The sequence below is a fragment of the Suricata suricatta genome, chromosome 10 (assembly GCF_006229205.1).
Source record: "Suricata suricatta isolate VVHF042 chromosome 10, meerkat_22Aug2017_6uvM2_HiC, whole genome shotgun sequence".
In the NCBI taxonomy this organism is placed as follows: Eukaryota; Metazoa; Chordata; class Mammalia; order Carnivora; family Herpestidae; genus Suricata; species Suricata suricatta.
In genome coordinates this window covers 56,424,410-56,436,658 of record NC_043709.1, presented here as the reverse complement: position 1 = coordinate 56,436,658, position 12,249 = coordinate 56,424,410, and the positions used below count along the sequence as shown (strand labels likewise).

The window sequence follows — 12,249 nt, the reverse complement described above, 5'->3', positions numbered from 1 at the left end:
CAACTGCTGGGCCCCCTTTGGGGGAGGGAGGAGCCACAACTGTGGCAGAGGAGGTTCCTTTGGGAGATGGAGTAGCTGGGGCTCTTTTGGGGACTGGAGTTGCTTGCGACTTTTTGGGGGAGAGAGGACCCACAGCTGGGGCTCTTTTGGGAGCTGGAGTTGCTCCAGACTCTTTGGGAGAGGCAGGAGCCACAACTGGTGGGGAAGGGGCCCCTCTGGGAGGCTGGGTAGCTGGGGACTCTTTGAGGGAGGAAGGAGTCATAGATGGAGGAGCAGAAGTCTCTTTAGGGGATGAGGTTGCTGGGGCCCCTTTGGGGGAAGGAGGGGCCGCGGCTTGGGGGTTGGGAGCCCCTTTGGAGGAGGGAGGAGCCACAACTGGGACAGTGGGGGTCCCTTTGGGAGATGGAGTAGTTGGGGCTCTTTTGGGGGACGGAGGTGCTTGGGACTTTTGGAGGGAGGGAGGAGCCACAGGTGGAGGAGTGGAAGCCTCTTTGGGGGATGGGATATCTGGGGCCTCTTTGGGGGATGGAGTAGGGGAATGCTTCTTGGCCAGTGACCCTTTAGGGACTTGAAAAGAAAGATTGGCCTCTGGAAGAAATGAAGCATCAACTGGAGAAACAGGGGAAGAGTGATTTCCAGCAGGAATATCAGAGATAGCAGGTACACTTTTAGAAATAGTTGAACCCTTCTTGGTTGGACGTCTTTTAGTTTGGGGAGACATACTAGTCCCTAAAGGAGATGGGGAGTCAGCTAGGGAAGTTCCTTGAGAAGATGCATTAACAGAAGAACCAGAGTCCTTGGCTGGGTGCCCTTCAGGAGAGGAAGCCACAGGTTCCAATGCCGAGGTATGAGAAATACCATGAGCTTTCTTTGCACCTTGAGGAGGAAGAGAGGGAAAGGGCTCAGACTTGGGAATTTCAGAGGCCAGTGCCATGGCAGCTGGAAAAGCAGAAACATTCTGGGGGGATAAAGTCACAGTTGGAGCCACAGGGCAACTTTCAGAGGCTGGAGGGACTGAAGGTAAAATAGAAAGAGTGGAACTACCCTCCTTATCTGAGTGGCTTTTATGAGCCAAAGAAACAGCTCCTAGTAAAGGGCTGGCTGTAGTGGTAGGAGCCACCCCAGCAGTGGCAGCAGGAAATGTAGCTATGGTTGGAGTAGAGAGAGAACTTTTGGGAAGCAGACTAGTGGGGTCTGGGCTTACATAAGGATCTGTCTTGATCACAGAGGTTGGGGAATTAACACCCAGAGGACAGGGAGTAGTACTGACTGGTGTAACTACAGGGAGAGGCTCTACAATGCTTTTCTTTACTAACGTGGCTTCAGGAGAAAGAGGGATCTCTAATGATGATGTACTTTGGGAAGAGGGGTGATTATTAGGGGCTGCCAGGGCCAATGGTATTACAGTAGGGTCCTTCTTGATAGGGAGTCCTGCCTGGACTGGTGAAACAGGGGCTTCAACAACAGAGGCAGGTATAGTTTGGAGATCTTTTTGTGTTGGTAACTTTACCAATACTGATGCAGTGAGACTGTTGGGGTTCTCAGGGGCTGGCAGAGGAGGAGAGGCTGGTACTCCCAGAGTGTTTGTTACCTGAGAAGCAGAAAGCTCTTTAGGAGCCACAGGAGTCATAACCGGGGCAGTATGGGAAGTGGAGTCCTTACTACTTATGAGACCTGATGAAATTGGAGGAGAGACACATGTAGCCATCTCAAAGGTAGCAGGTGCTACAGAAACTGTAGAGGGGTTAGCTGTAACAAATGGGGTGGTTCCAACAGAACAAACCGGAGCTTCTTTCAAGGTGGGACTCCCTGGAGAAGCAGGTATTTGGGCCAATAAAAGTTGATGATGAGTGGCATCAGGAGAGCCTTTGAGAATGAGAGAGGCTGTAGGAGATAATGGAGAAGAGGTAGCTACATCCGATGAACCAGAGGGGCTGTAGGAGGCTATGCCAGTGACAGCAGAAAGATTTTTGTCAACAGAAAGAGCCATGGGGGAATCTCGAGCCCCCACTGGAAAAGCAGCCACAGCAGCAGAAGCCACCTCATTTCTGGAAGGAGGGGGAGAAATTACAGATCTCTGAGAAGGGTAAGAATCCCCTATGGAAGAATGATCTACAGAAGTGGCATCCACTATAGTATGTGACAGAACATTGGAGACTGTTTGAACAAAAGGCTGAATAGGAGAACCAAGAGAACTCTGATGTAAAGGTGTAGAATGAGAGCCTAGAGAAGGGAGAGAAACTGGAGAGATGTTGGGAGCCACAGAAATAGACTGGGTTGAAATAGATAAGACAGCAGGTGAACTACGGGGTCCCTTTAGGCTGAGGCCTTCAGTGTTTTGTTGAGAAGTCAGAGCTGAGGAAACAGAGATGTCTCTGAACTGAGGGGGAGTGATAGGTAGCATCGGAGGACATGATGCTACTCCAGACTGAACAGAGGCCAAGGGAGTCCCAAGATGGGAAGGAACAGCACTGACTATATCTAGAGGGATAGGGGTACTTTTTGGAGGGTCTACTTGTAAGGGGTCTTGAATAGGAGAGGTCTTTGGTTCTGAGGAAGCAATGGGAGATGACAGAGGTTTCACTGATCCTGACTCAGTCACAGCAATCAAAGGAGGTGAACTAAGAGGGTTAAGTGGATAAGCAGAGTTCTTCTGAATGGAGTGGGGAGCCAAGGCCACCAGAGCCAAGGGAGCTGAAGAGGAATGGGCACCCTTCAGGGTTGGAGTTATCATGGGAGAGGCCAGAGCTAAAGCAGCTGGGGAGATTGGAGGCCCTAGTAGGTTTGGTAGGAAAGTTGGGGTGTCAGTAGGGGAAGGGGCAACTCCCAAAGGCAGGGCTGTCCCAGAGGATGACTGGGGAAAAGGAGCTTCAAAAGGGGTTGAGGCAACACCAGAGGGAGAAAGGAGTGGGGAAGGCTGATTAGGGGTTGCCAGAGGGCATTGTTGGGGAGCCTGGGAACAAGGAGGGGGGAGGGTAGATTCAGGCTGCCCTAAGGCAGCAGTGACATTCAAGGCTGAAGACACAGGAAGCATAGCTGGAGGAGAAAAGCAAAAAAGGGGAATAAAGAAGGAAAGGGAAGGAAAAAAACAAAGATGAGTTATGCAGCCCCACTTGGTACAACATGCCTCACAGGAAACAGAATTTTTAAATCTGAGAATGAAAGTCACCACACAGGATTAGACACAGGTGACAGGCAATAGCAATCTTCCCCAAACATATTTCAGTGGTCGAGTAAGAATATATCCTTCTCCCCATCTCCCACAGTTCCCAAGTACCAAAACCAAAACAAAACAACCCCCCCAACACAAAAATATTTTAAGGTGAAAAGAACAGTCTAAACAGCCTCTTAGTCTCTAAATGGGGAGCACAGGCTTAGGAGTGGGGCTGGGAATAGCATGCTTTCCATCCTTTTCCAGATGTGCCCTTCTTCCTTTCTTCTTCAAACAAACCCTAAGTCTTTCTTACAGGCCACAGAATACCACTAGAATAGCTGTCCTACTCTGTCCCCCAAGGATCAGTCTGTTTCAGTGAAACAGACACTGAAAACCAGAATAAGGAAGGCAGTGAATAGTGATAAAGACCAGGAGTCAGAGTTAAATGAGAAAAAAACAAGTATTTATATGCTCAGGCTTCCACTAGGATAAGAAGAATCTGACTCATGGAATAAAGTTTCAAGAAGATGGTGTCTGGCGCACAATTCAATGTTAAGTATGAAGAACTAAGTCACTTCACGTCTTTATGCCTTCATTTACCTACTCACGCAAAACAAGCAAAAAACTCAACCACAAATGGGTTGTACTCTCTCACAAACGGGTTGCAGTCTCTACAGACCTTCCTAGGTAATGTTAGCCCTTCAGACATCAATCTAAGATGAACTAGACTGCCAGGAAGAAAGCTTAGTCACAAGGATAGGGATTGTATTATGAAACCATGGGCCAACTTGTTAAACCAGACTGTGGTTCTATTTTGGAAGGAGGGAACTGGAGTGGAGAATACATTGGCTCTCTACCCCTTAATTTGGATAAGTATGTCATTCTGCCAAAATAGACCAATGTTCTAGCTTTACTAGAGTAAAGCTCAGCAAAAGATTTTCTGAATGATGAAAAAGTACCATGCTTACTATTCAGGAGGTTAACGGGATTAGACCAACAAATGCTCAATACCTAGAAGGGAAGGGGGGAAAAGCCTACCGCATCCAAACTCAATTTATTCCACCAGTATATAACTACAGAAAAGACAGGTGGCTCAACCAGTTTTTCCTGGAGAGTTGGTAAGTCAGTCTTATGATTATAAAGGTAAATGCCCCCTAACACATTAGTCAAAATTTGAAACTTAGAATTTCCTGACGACTTCACAATGGGGTAAGTCGTAAGTTACCTGCTTTAGACACTATAACAAATTACTTGGGCTATGTATTTTTCATTGTAATATTTTTCATAGTAATAATTATAAGAAAAATTCAGAGTGTTTTATCACTGGCACTTATTAACCCAACTGTACAAGCTCAAACTATTCAGAAATAAGTTTATCAGCATTAAGGATTGCTTCAGGAGCAAATGGCATTAGTTTTGAGGCTTGAAACAGATTATTCAAAATTCATCTAAATTTCAGTCTCCACATTTGTATACACAAATTATTGAATAAGGTTTTGGTTAGCACTGAATTACAGATTTTTTTTCCCCTCCCTCCATTAAGTTCCTTGAATTTCAAGGATTTCATAGAGCTTGTTCACTAACTCAGAGGGCCCCCTCCCTTTTCTTTTCTAGGAGCTGTATTAATCCCTTCAGCTGCTAAAATCAGACAGGTGGGGAGAGAGAACCTCAATGCTTTCAATTATAAACAAGTCTATTTTAATTCCAAAAAGTGACAGAAACTGCCTTTAAATGACAGGTGGAGTTAAGCTGCAGCCCGAGGATTCCCTTTATTTCAGCACAACTGACGCAGCAAGAATATCATTAAATATTTTTTTCATTATCCCTTCTCAAGTTTTCTAGAGATGTAGTTTAACCAAAATTCACAACTTGCCTTTACATTATGTTTAGATCCATTAATTTCAAAGCTGAAGAGCAGTCAAAGAAAGCTTTATTTCAATCTTGGGTTCAGACAAGCTACTGACGCAGGCATTTCAGGACACTAGAAATCTCAACACCAACCCATAAAAGAAGTTAACTACTCTAGGAGGGCTCTGGGGTCCAGTAGGACACATTTACTACTAGGACACATCTCATCCAGACATGTGATGAAGGCACAATGCCAAGCTCTGCCATCCAAAACCTTGATGCAACTTGCTGGCTGGAACTTCACAAAAGCTCAGGTCTCCTTGGCCTGCAAGTGTGTCATCCAGTTCCGATAGGTAAGAATTACTGAGCCCCTTCCCGGCTCCATTCTGTTTGAGGTGAGACTTCCACAAAATGCCCTTTGAGGCAGTTACCATAACTTACAAAGTGGGCCGGGGAGATTTTAACACTCCTAGATCTTAAAAAATTCATTCCATAATGAAGTCCCTCCAGGACAGCAGTTAGTATCAGGGACTCTCCTCCCTGGTAAAGCTACAGCCCATCTTTAATGACCTAACTCTGAAAAACAAGCGTATTCCCTTTGTCATTTTACCCACCAAACGGTCTTAGGGTCAATCTTACAATTTTCATGAACAACAAGCGGGCTAGGGGAACCTACCTGTCTCAGCCTGGGGCTGTGGCAACTCCTGCTCTGTAGCAGGGACGGTTTCTGTGGCTTCACCAGGCATTTCTGAAGGGAATAAAAAGGAGGCCTGAATTGACTGGGATCCGTTCTGCTGCCCAACCCAGAGTGAAATATTTAAAACTCTGCGAAGGGCTGTTAAGCAAAAAATGAAGATGTTTCGGGACAACCCTCCCCAAAGCTGCTGGGAATAAGTAAGAAAGACGTGACCCTCAGATCTCTGATCAAGCATATCACCTTCTACCTCTTTACTCCGCAGAGAACAGACTTCTAGTGCCCAAGGGTTCCTTTTACTCTACACGCCGAATCCCACAAGGGCAACAATCACCACTGCGTTCTCAACCCGAAGGAGAGCATCTTGGTTTGGCTCCCGACAACGGGAGGCTTCAGACGCTACATTGCACAACCTCCCCTCCTACTCAGGCCGCCTGGGCCGCGACCTCCAGGAGGGCTCCCATTTCAACTTTCGGGAACAGGAGGGGAAAGAGGGGGGCTTAAGTCTCAACACCCGCTGGTCACAACTAAGAACGGCGTGGGGGGGGGGAAGGGGGCGGTTTCCAAGGCTGTGACCCCCTTAACCTCCTCCGGGTTCTCGTGAAACCTTTCCCAACAACAGACGCACTCCGCTTCCACCCCCAACACCACAACGGCTCTCATCTCCCCAGCCCCCGCCTCCAGGCCCGGCCCACGACCCTTCTGCCCTGCTTTTGCCAGGACATCAACCGCAGACCCCATTTTGTCCGCAGGCCCCAAGGCCACACTTCTCAGGGGCGAGTAGGAACCCGGTGGCCCCACAAAGCCTTCAATTTTCCTTAGCTCTCAGTCCCCAGTGCGGCTCAGTCCGTAAAAAGGCGGATGGCTGCGGATAGAGAGTAGCCGTGAAGACAGGACTTACTGTGCGGAAAACGCGGAACCAAGATGGCGGCAGAAAGAGAGCGAACGAGAGCGTGACCCACGCCTGTTGCAGAAGGAAGCTTGGTGGAGGGGGCGGGACCAGGATCCAATTCCGGGTCAGGAGCGGCCGCCAGTCACTTCCTTTAATGAGTGACCCCTCCGGTTGTTTCCAGACGGGGGTGGTGACGAGGTCTAAATAAGGGTAAGAATTCAGAACAGAACGCCCTGGTCTGGCAGGAACCTCAGCTCCGTGCAGTCCTTAGATAGCCGACCTCTTCCCATCCCCTAAGTTGAGGCATTTTGATACCCAAAGGGAAATTGTCCCGAGAGAAGCACCCTCTGCCCTCGGGTCAGTACAGTAGGCACAGCGGTAGCTCAGTGACTTTTTGATTTCTCCCTTTCAACTAATAAGGGGAAATAGGAGATACAAAATAATACTGAATGCCACAGACTGTATTCACATCATTGTAAGATAGCAATGACCTAGGTTAACCCTATTTTATTTTTGGAATACATAATTTAGACCGATGTTGAAACTAATCCTCCTCAGAAAAAAGAAGCCTGTATTTTGGGCAAAGAAATTTCCAGAAACTAATTCATCATATCAGTCCCAGACCCCACATTAAGAACTCATGTTTTATACGGTAAAATTTATGAAAAGTAGATGGGGCGCCTGGGTGGCTCATTCGGTCAGACTTAAGCTCCTGTCATGGTCTCATTGCCACTGAGTTCAGGCCCCCCCACCCCCGCCCCACAAGGCTCTGTACTGACAGCTCTGAGACTGGAGCCTGCTTATGATTCTCTCTTTCTCTCTACCCCTCCTCCACTCACACACTTTTTGTCTCTCTCAAAAATAAACATTAAAAAGAATATTTCAGAAAAAAAGAATGTAATTCGGTGTTTTGTTCATGAAACTGCCATGGGCCTTGACCCTTCATACCCTCTCTCAGTCCTACAAATATATTACTTAAACGAACTAACATTATTTGAGCTGATAGCTTTAAGACAGTTGTGGCTGTCTTTTAAGGGAAGCAGTGACATTATGCTCTGAAAACTACTTGTGAAGTGAGGATTAATAAACTAGGATTAAATGAGATAGTGGAATTTACCAGAAATGAGAAATTCTGAAATTTCTTTTCAGATAGGGGAGGCAATATTGTGGAGGGATTAAGAACATGAACTCTGTAGGGGTGGCTGGCTAGCTCAGTTGGAAGAGCATGGGACTTAATCACAGGTTCATTAGTTTAAGCTCCATGTTGGGTGTAGTGATTACTTAAATTAAAAAATGTATAAAAAGAACATGGACTCTGTAGCCATACTCTATCTGAATCACAGCTTGGTCACCTTATAGTGACTGGGTGATTTAATTAACCTGCTTGTGCCTCAGTTTCCTCATCTATAAAATGGGGATATAGTAGCTACGTCATAGTTACTAGGAAGATTAAAATAGGTAATATATGTACATTGCTTAAAAAGTGCTCACTGTTACTTTTTCTAAGTAAATATGTGACCCTGGAAGACTTGTCAGTGAAGTCCATTTACCTTCACAGGAAAGGATCAGCAATAGCCAATCATTTCCTTAGAGTAGTAAAGCTATTTTGACCACACCCCATTCTTTCCAATCAAGCTCACTGACTAGCTAAGGAAAGATGTATTTTCTTTCTTTGAGTTTCTTTATGAATTGGGCAAGTGTGGAGATGGAAACCAGTTCTGAGCCCTTTGTTTCTGCAACTCTTAGAAATGGCTGAGTTGGCAAAATAAGAGAATAGGGAGGGAAATCAATAGTCTTTGAGCATGTTTCTATCTTCAAGAACCAAACACTTATTTAAAAAAAGACTTTATTATTAAAAAATTTTAAAAACTTTTTATTTAAATTCCAGTTAACATACAGTGTAAAAACATTCTTTTCAAAGAGTACAATATGTTCTCTAACTAATTTTATGGCTATTAAAGCAGCCTTATCCAAGGGTTTAATATTAAAGCATTAAAATAATGCTAGACATATTGGAAGCTTGAAGTATCTCTTGTTGAAAGCATAATACCAGCCTTTACACTCCCATTCTGAGTTAAGATGTAAGATGGACTGATGAGTCTTTAGCAATTTTGTATTCAGGAATTTTTAATTGACCCACTGTTTTCCAAACTTAAAAACTGCACAATACATAGTAAGTAGAAGCTTAAAATAACAAGGAATTTTGCACAGTGGTCTTTAATGTTTTTTCTTAAAAGATCAGAAAGAGAAGGAACTGCAAGGCATTTCAGTGTACTGATTGCATTGTAAAGTCTGTTTTATACATATAAGCCAAAAGATTAAAAAAAAAGACTGTGTGGTTACAGAGAAAACAATGTTAAAGAAGTGCAAAGGAAGGAAAAATTTCATAAATCATAGAAAGCACCAGCCTGATAGCTTGACTTCTCAGTGTTTCTCACAAGATGGACTGTAAACCAGAATGACTGTTTTGTTTAGATTGGTTGTAAAACTAGGCAAAAGAAACCTGACACTTTTAGAATCTTCCACAAAAATTCAAATATGGAAGAAAAAAACCTTTAAAATGATGTATTGGATATATAGAAAGGAAAGTATCTTAAATAAAACAAGTTTTATGTTGGTGAAATTGGTTATTCTAAGCTGCTGCTTTATGATGTTGACTAATCCAGTTGTTTTCTGAGGAAGTTAGGAGCTACAAATGCAACAGTTGTAAAAAAACTCTACTATGCCCTAATATTGTAATCTAGTAACTTATATATTTAGATGCCCAGTTTAAAAGGATTTTTAAAAGATGGCCAGTGGGATGTAGCCTGACTAATAAAAATACCAGTAAGCAAAATTAGAAGTGATCTAATACATACTCCCTAAGGTCTATGATTTAAGGACAAAGTTCTTATGTACCTAGAATATTCAGTCCAGAAATATGGAGGCTATATCTGGTGAGCTGTATATGTTTCAGCATATTACTGCTCACTTGCCTCTACATACGACAACTGGTAGAATTATATCAAAATACATATGGCAACTGGTAAAAGGTATATCAAAAATCTTAGAATTATCTTCGTACAATATTAACTTTCACAAATTTATCTGCAATCCACTTGTTTCTCTCATTAGTGCTTCTTCTCGAAACCTGAACACTCTCCTTTGGTGGTTTTAGGAATCTTTTCAACATAATTATTTTTCAAGAAAAGGACATTTTGCTTTGAGCATTAAGACACATATATGGTTCCACCATATTAATTAAATGCTCTTAAAGTATTTGGTTATTGGTTGAAGGTAGATGATATCTTTGATGGTTTGAGGAGAGCTGTTATCTTCAGAAGTCTTTTTGTAAATCTGAAATAGAATAGATTCTTATCAAAGGTTAGTAGAGGAAAACAAATCCCATTTATTTTCACATTCTGATCTGCTTAATGCTCCCATTAAATTCACATCATGCATAAAGATTTTCTTTCACATTTGCTGAAGCCCACATTACAGGCTGAGCCAGTACAGAACAAAAATACAAAGGATTTAATATGGCCAGTTGGAATGGTAGATTCAGTGAGGCCTTCCAAGTTGTGTCATCATTGTTCATTCAGTGAGCACATATTTGAGTGTCTACTATGAGTTCAGCATTATCTTGGGCACTACTCTAACCACCATGCATTTTATTAAGAAATGAAGTGGAAAAGGAGTTTATATTTCTGTAACATTGCCACATTTTTCTATGGTATCCGTCAACCTCCTGAATTATATTCACTGATGATTTTGTTTATTTTGGCTTACACATGTTTGGGTCTCTCCTATTCAAAGAACTTTTCCTTTGACACTGCTTTCCTCTCGGTATCTCCTTTTAGTTCCAATATCCAACAGGATTTTATCACTTCTCTACTGCATTTGACACTTGATAATCTCCTTGAAACTTTCCTCTCCCCAGGCTTCTGTAACACTTTTAACTTTCCTCTTTCATCTCTCCACTTGCAAATCATTCCCACCTCTCAAGGATGGCTCTAGTATTTGTACCTTTTAGAGATCTCCCATGATACTCTCCTAAATGATAATTGCGCAATTGGCCTCTTGGGCTCTATTTTATCCCCTATGTCTCCCCAGAGTTTTGTTGCTAGTTTTATTTTGCTAGATTAAACTATAAATCATGGCAAAACCTTCCTCAAAAACCTTTAATAGATTCCTTGTCTCTACGGAATTAAGTCCAAACTCTCAAGACTGGGATTCAAGGCCATCTATACCCTGGCTTCTGCTTTTTCAGATTTCTATCCAATCACTTCCTGATACATCTTTTTCCAGATTAGCTGTACTACTTGATGGCCTCCAAAGTGACCCTATGTTTTTGTCTCTAATGTTTTTGCTCTTGTTGTTCCTTTAAGAATGAACAACTTGCCACCTTTTCCCAATCCTGGTCCCTTATCCCATCAAATCTCTGCTTGTGGAAATCCTACTCATGCTTTAAGGCATGGTATATGGGCATTGGGGATTAGTATCTACATAGCAGCTCACTGAAGATTTCAAATACCGCTCTTTTCATATGAAATCTCAGGTTCTCAGAATCAGATGAGATCTTTTTCTTGGCATTTTATACTTCTTTGTTTTATATTAGTTAGACTTCCTAAGGGCAGGGAGGCATGGTGTGGAATTCATCTTTGTATAACTAATCTTTGTTTCCCTCATAATATCTGATACATAGTACCTGATTGAATATATATTGAATTAAGGGACCTCAATTTTTAAAACATAATAATAAGCTAAATCAATAACTTGTTTTAACAGGGCAAAGGCTAGAGCTCTAAAATGACTCACTTGCTGGATCCTTTCAACTTCCTGTACTAAGATCTACATAACAAAAAGGGGAAAGTATAGTCTTACCACTCTTCTTGAGAAGTTCTCCTTTTCGGGATTTATCCAGGTTTTCAAGAAACTGTTCAAAAACTTTAATATAAGGAGCTAGACTGGTCTTCTTATAATCTAAATTATGAAGGCCATGCATTATAATTAGCATTTTGGAAGTGATAATAACATGAAAGTATAACTTTAAGTTTCTTTTAAGAATCCTCTAGAATAGTGCTATCCACAACGCAGAGTGCTAACCACTATACGATCATGGCCAGAATAGTGCTATCCAATACAATGAGAGAAATGTGTAGTTTAAATACTCTAGTAGTCACACTAAAAAGGTAAAATTAATTTATTTTTTAAATGTTTATTTTATTTTTGAAAGACAGATATGAGCGGGGGAGGGGCAGAGAGAGGGAGACACAGAATCTGAGGCAGCCTCCAGGCTCTGAGCCTGTTGGCACAGAGCCCGATGTGGGGCTCGAACCCATGAACAGTGAGATCATGACCTGAGCTGAAGCAGGACATCTAATTGAGCCATCCAGGCGCCCCTAAAATTAATTTTAATATTTAATCCAGTATATCTAAAATATTATCATTTTAACAAGTAGTAAGAATTGAAATATTTTACATTCTTTCCTAAGTCTTTGAAATCTAGTATTTTATATTTAAAGTGCAATAATGTAGATGATATATTATTATGATAAATATTTGATCTATATTTAGATTTAAATTATAAAATACACAGTTGAAAAGTAGGCTCATATACCCAAATTTCCTAAACATACTTAAAAGTTTTCCAATAATTGAACCAAATATCAGTTTTTAGAA

The 12,249-nt window shown here is 42.4% G+C and overlaps 3 protein-coding genes across 5 annotated transcripts in view; all 3 read right to left on the bottom strand.

Annotated features, from left to right (window-relative positions):
• Positions 1 to 5,670, bottom strand: part of LOC115303918 (nascent polypeptide-associated complex subunit alpha, muscle-specific form-like) — a 7,257-nt gene extending 1,587 nt beyond the window's left edge. The window contains exon 1 of the mRNA XM_029953880.1: positions 5 to 5,670. Within this exon, the coding sequence (XP_029809740.1) occupies positions 5 to 3,034 (3,030 nt within the window). The 5' untranslated portion in view covers positions 3,035 to 5,670. The remainder of the gene's footprint in view (positions 1 to 4) is intronic.
• The window catches only part of LOC115303661 (nascent polypeptide-associated complex subunit alpha), an 11,778-nt gene extending 5,093 nt beyond the window's left edge, over positions 1 to 6,685 (bottom strand). Inside the window, exons 1-2 of the mRNA XM_029953504.1 lie at positions 6,598 to 6,685; positions 5,679 to 5,750 (exon numbers count right to left, since the gene is read on the bottom strand). Coding sequence (XP_029809364.1) covers positions 5,679 to 5,748 — 70 coding nt within the window. The 5' untranslated portion in view covers positions 5,749 to 5,750; positions 6,598 to 6,685. The remainder of the gene's footprint in view (positions 1 to 5,678; positions 5,751 to 6,597) is intronic.
• PRIM1 (DNA primase subunit 1) overlaps positions 6,637 to 12,249 on the bottom strand; it is a 27,875-nt gene continuing 22,262 nt past the window's right edge. For 2 of the 3 annotated variants that reach the window (XM_029953501.1, XM_029953503.1), the window contains exons 12-13: positions 11,452 to 11,550; positions 8,440 to 9,924 (exon numbers count right to left, since the gene is read on the bottom strand). In XM_029953501.1, the coding sequence (XP_029809361.1) occupies positions 9,905 to 9,924; positions 11,452 to 11,550 (119 nt within the window). In that variant the 3' untranslated portion in view covers positions 8,440 to 9,904. Of the gene's footprint in view, positions 6,789 to 8,439; positions 9,925 to 11,451; positions 11,551 to 12,249 lie in introns of those variants that run through there. The other variant, XM_029953502.1, reaches the window with a different exon arrangement.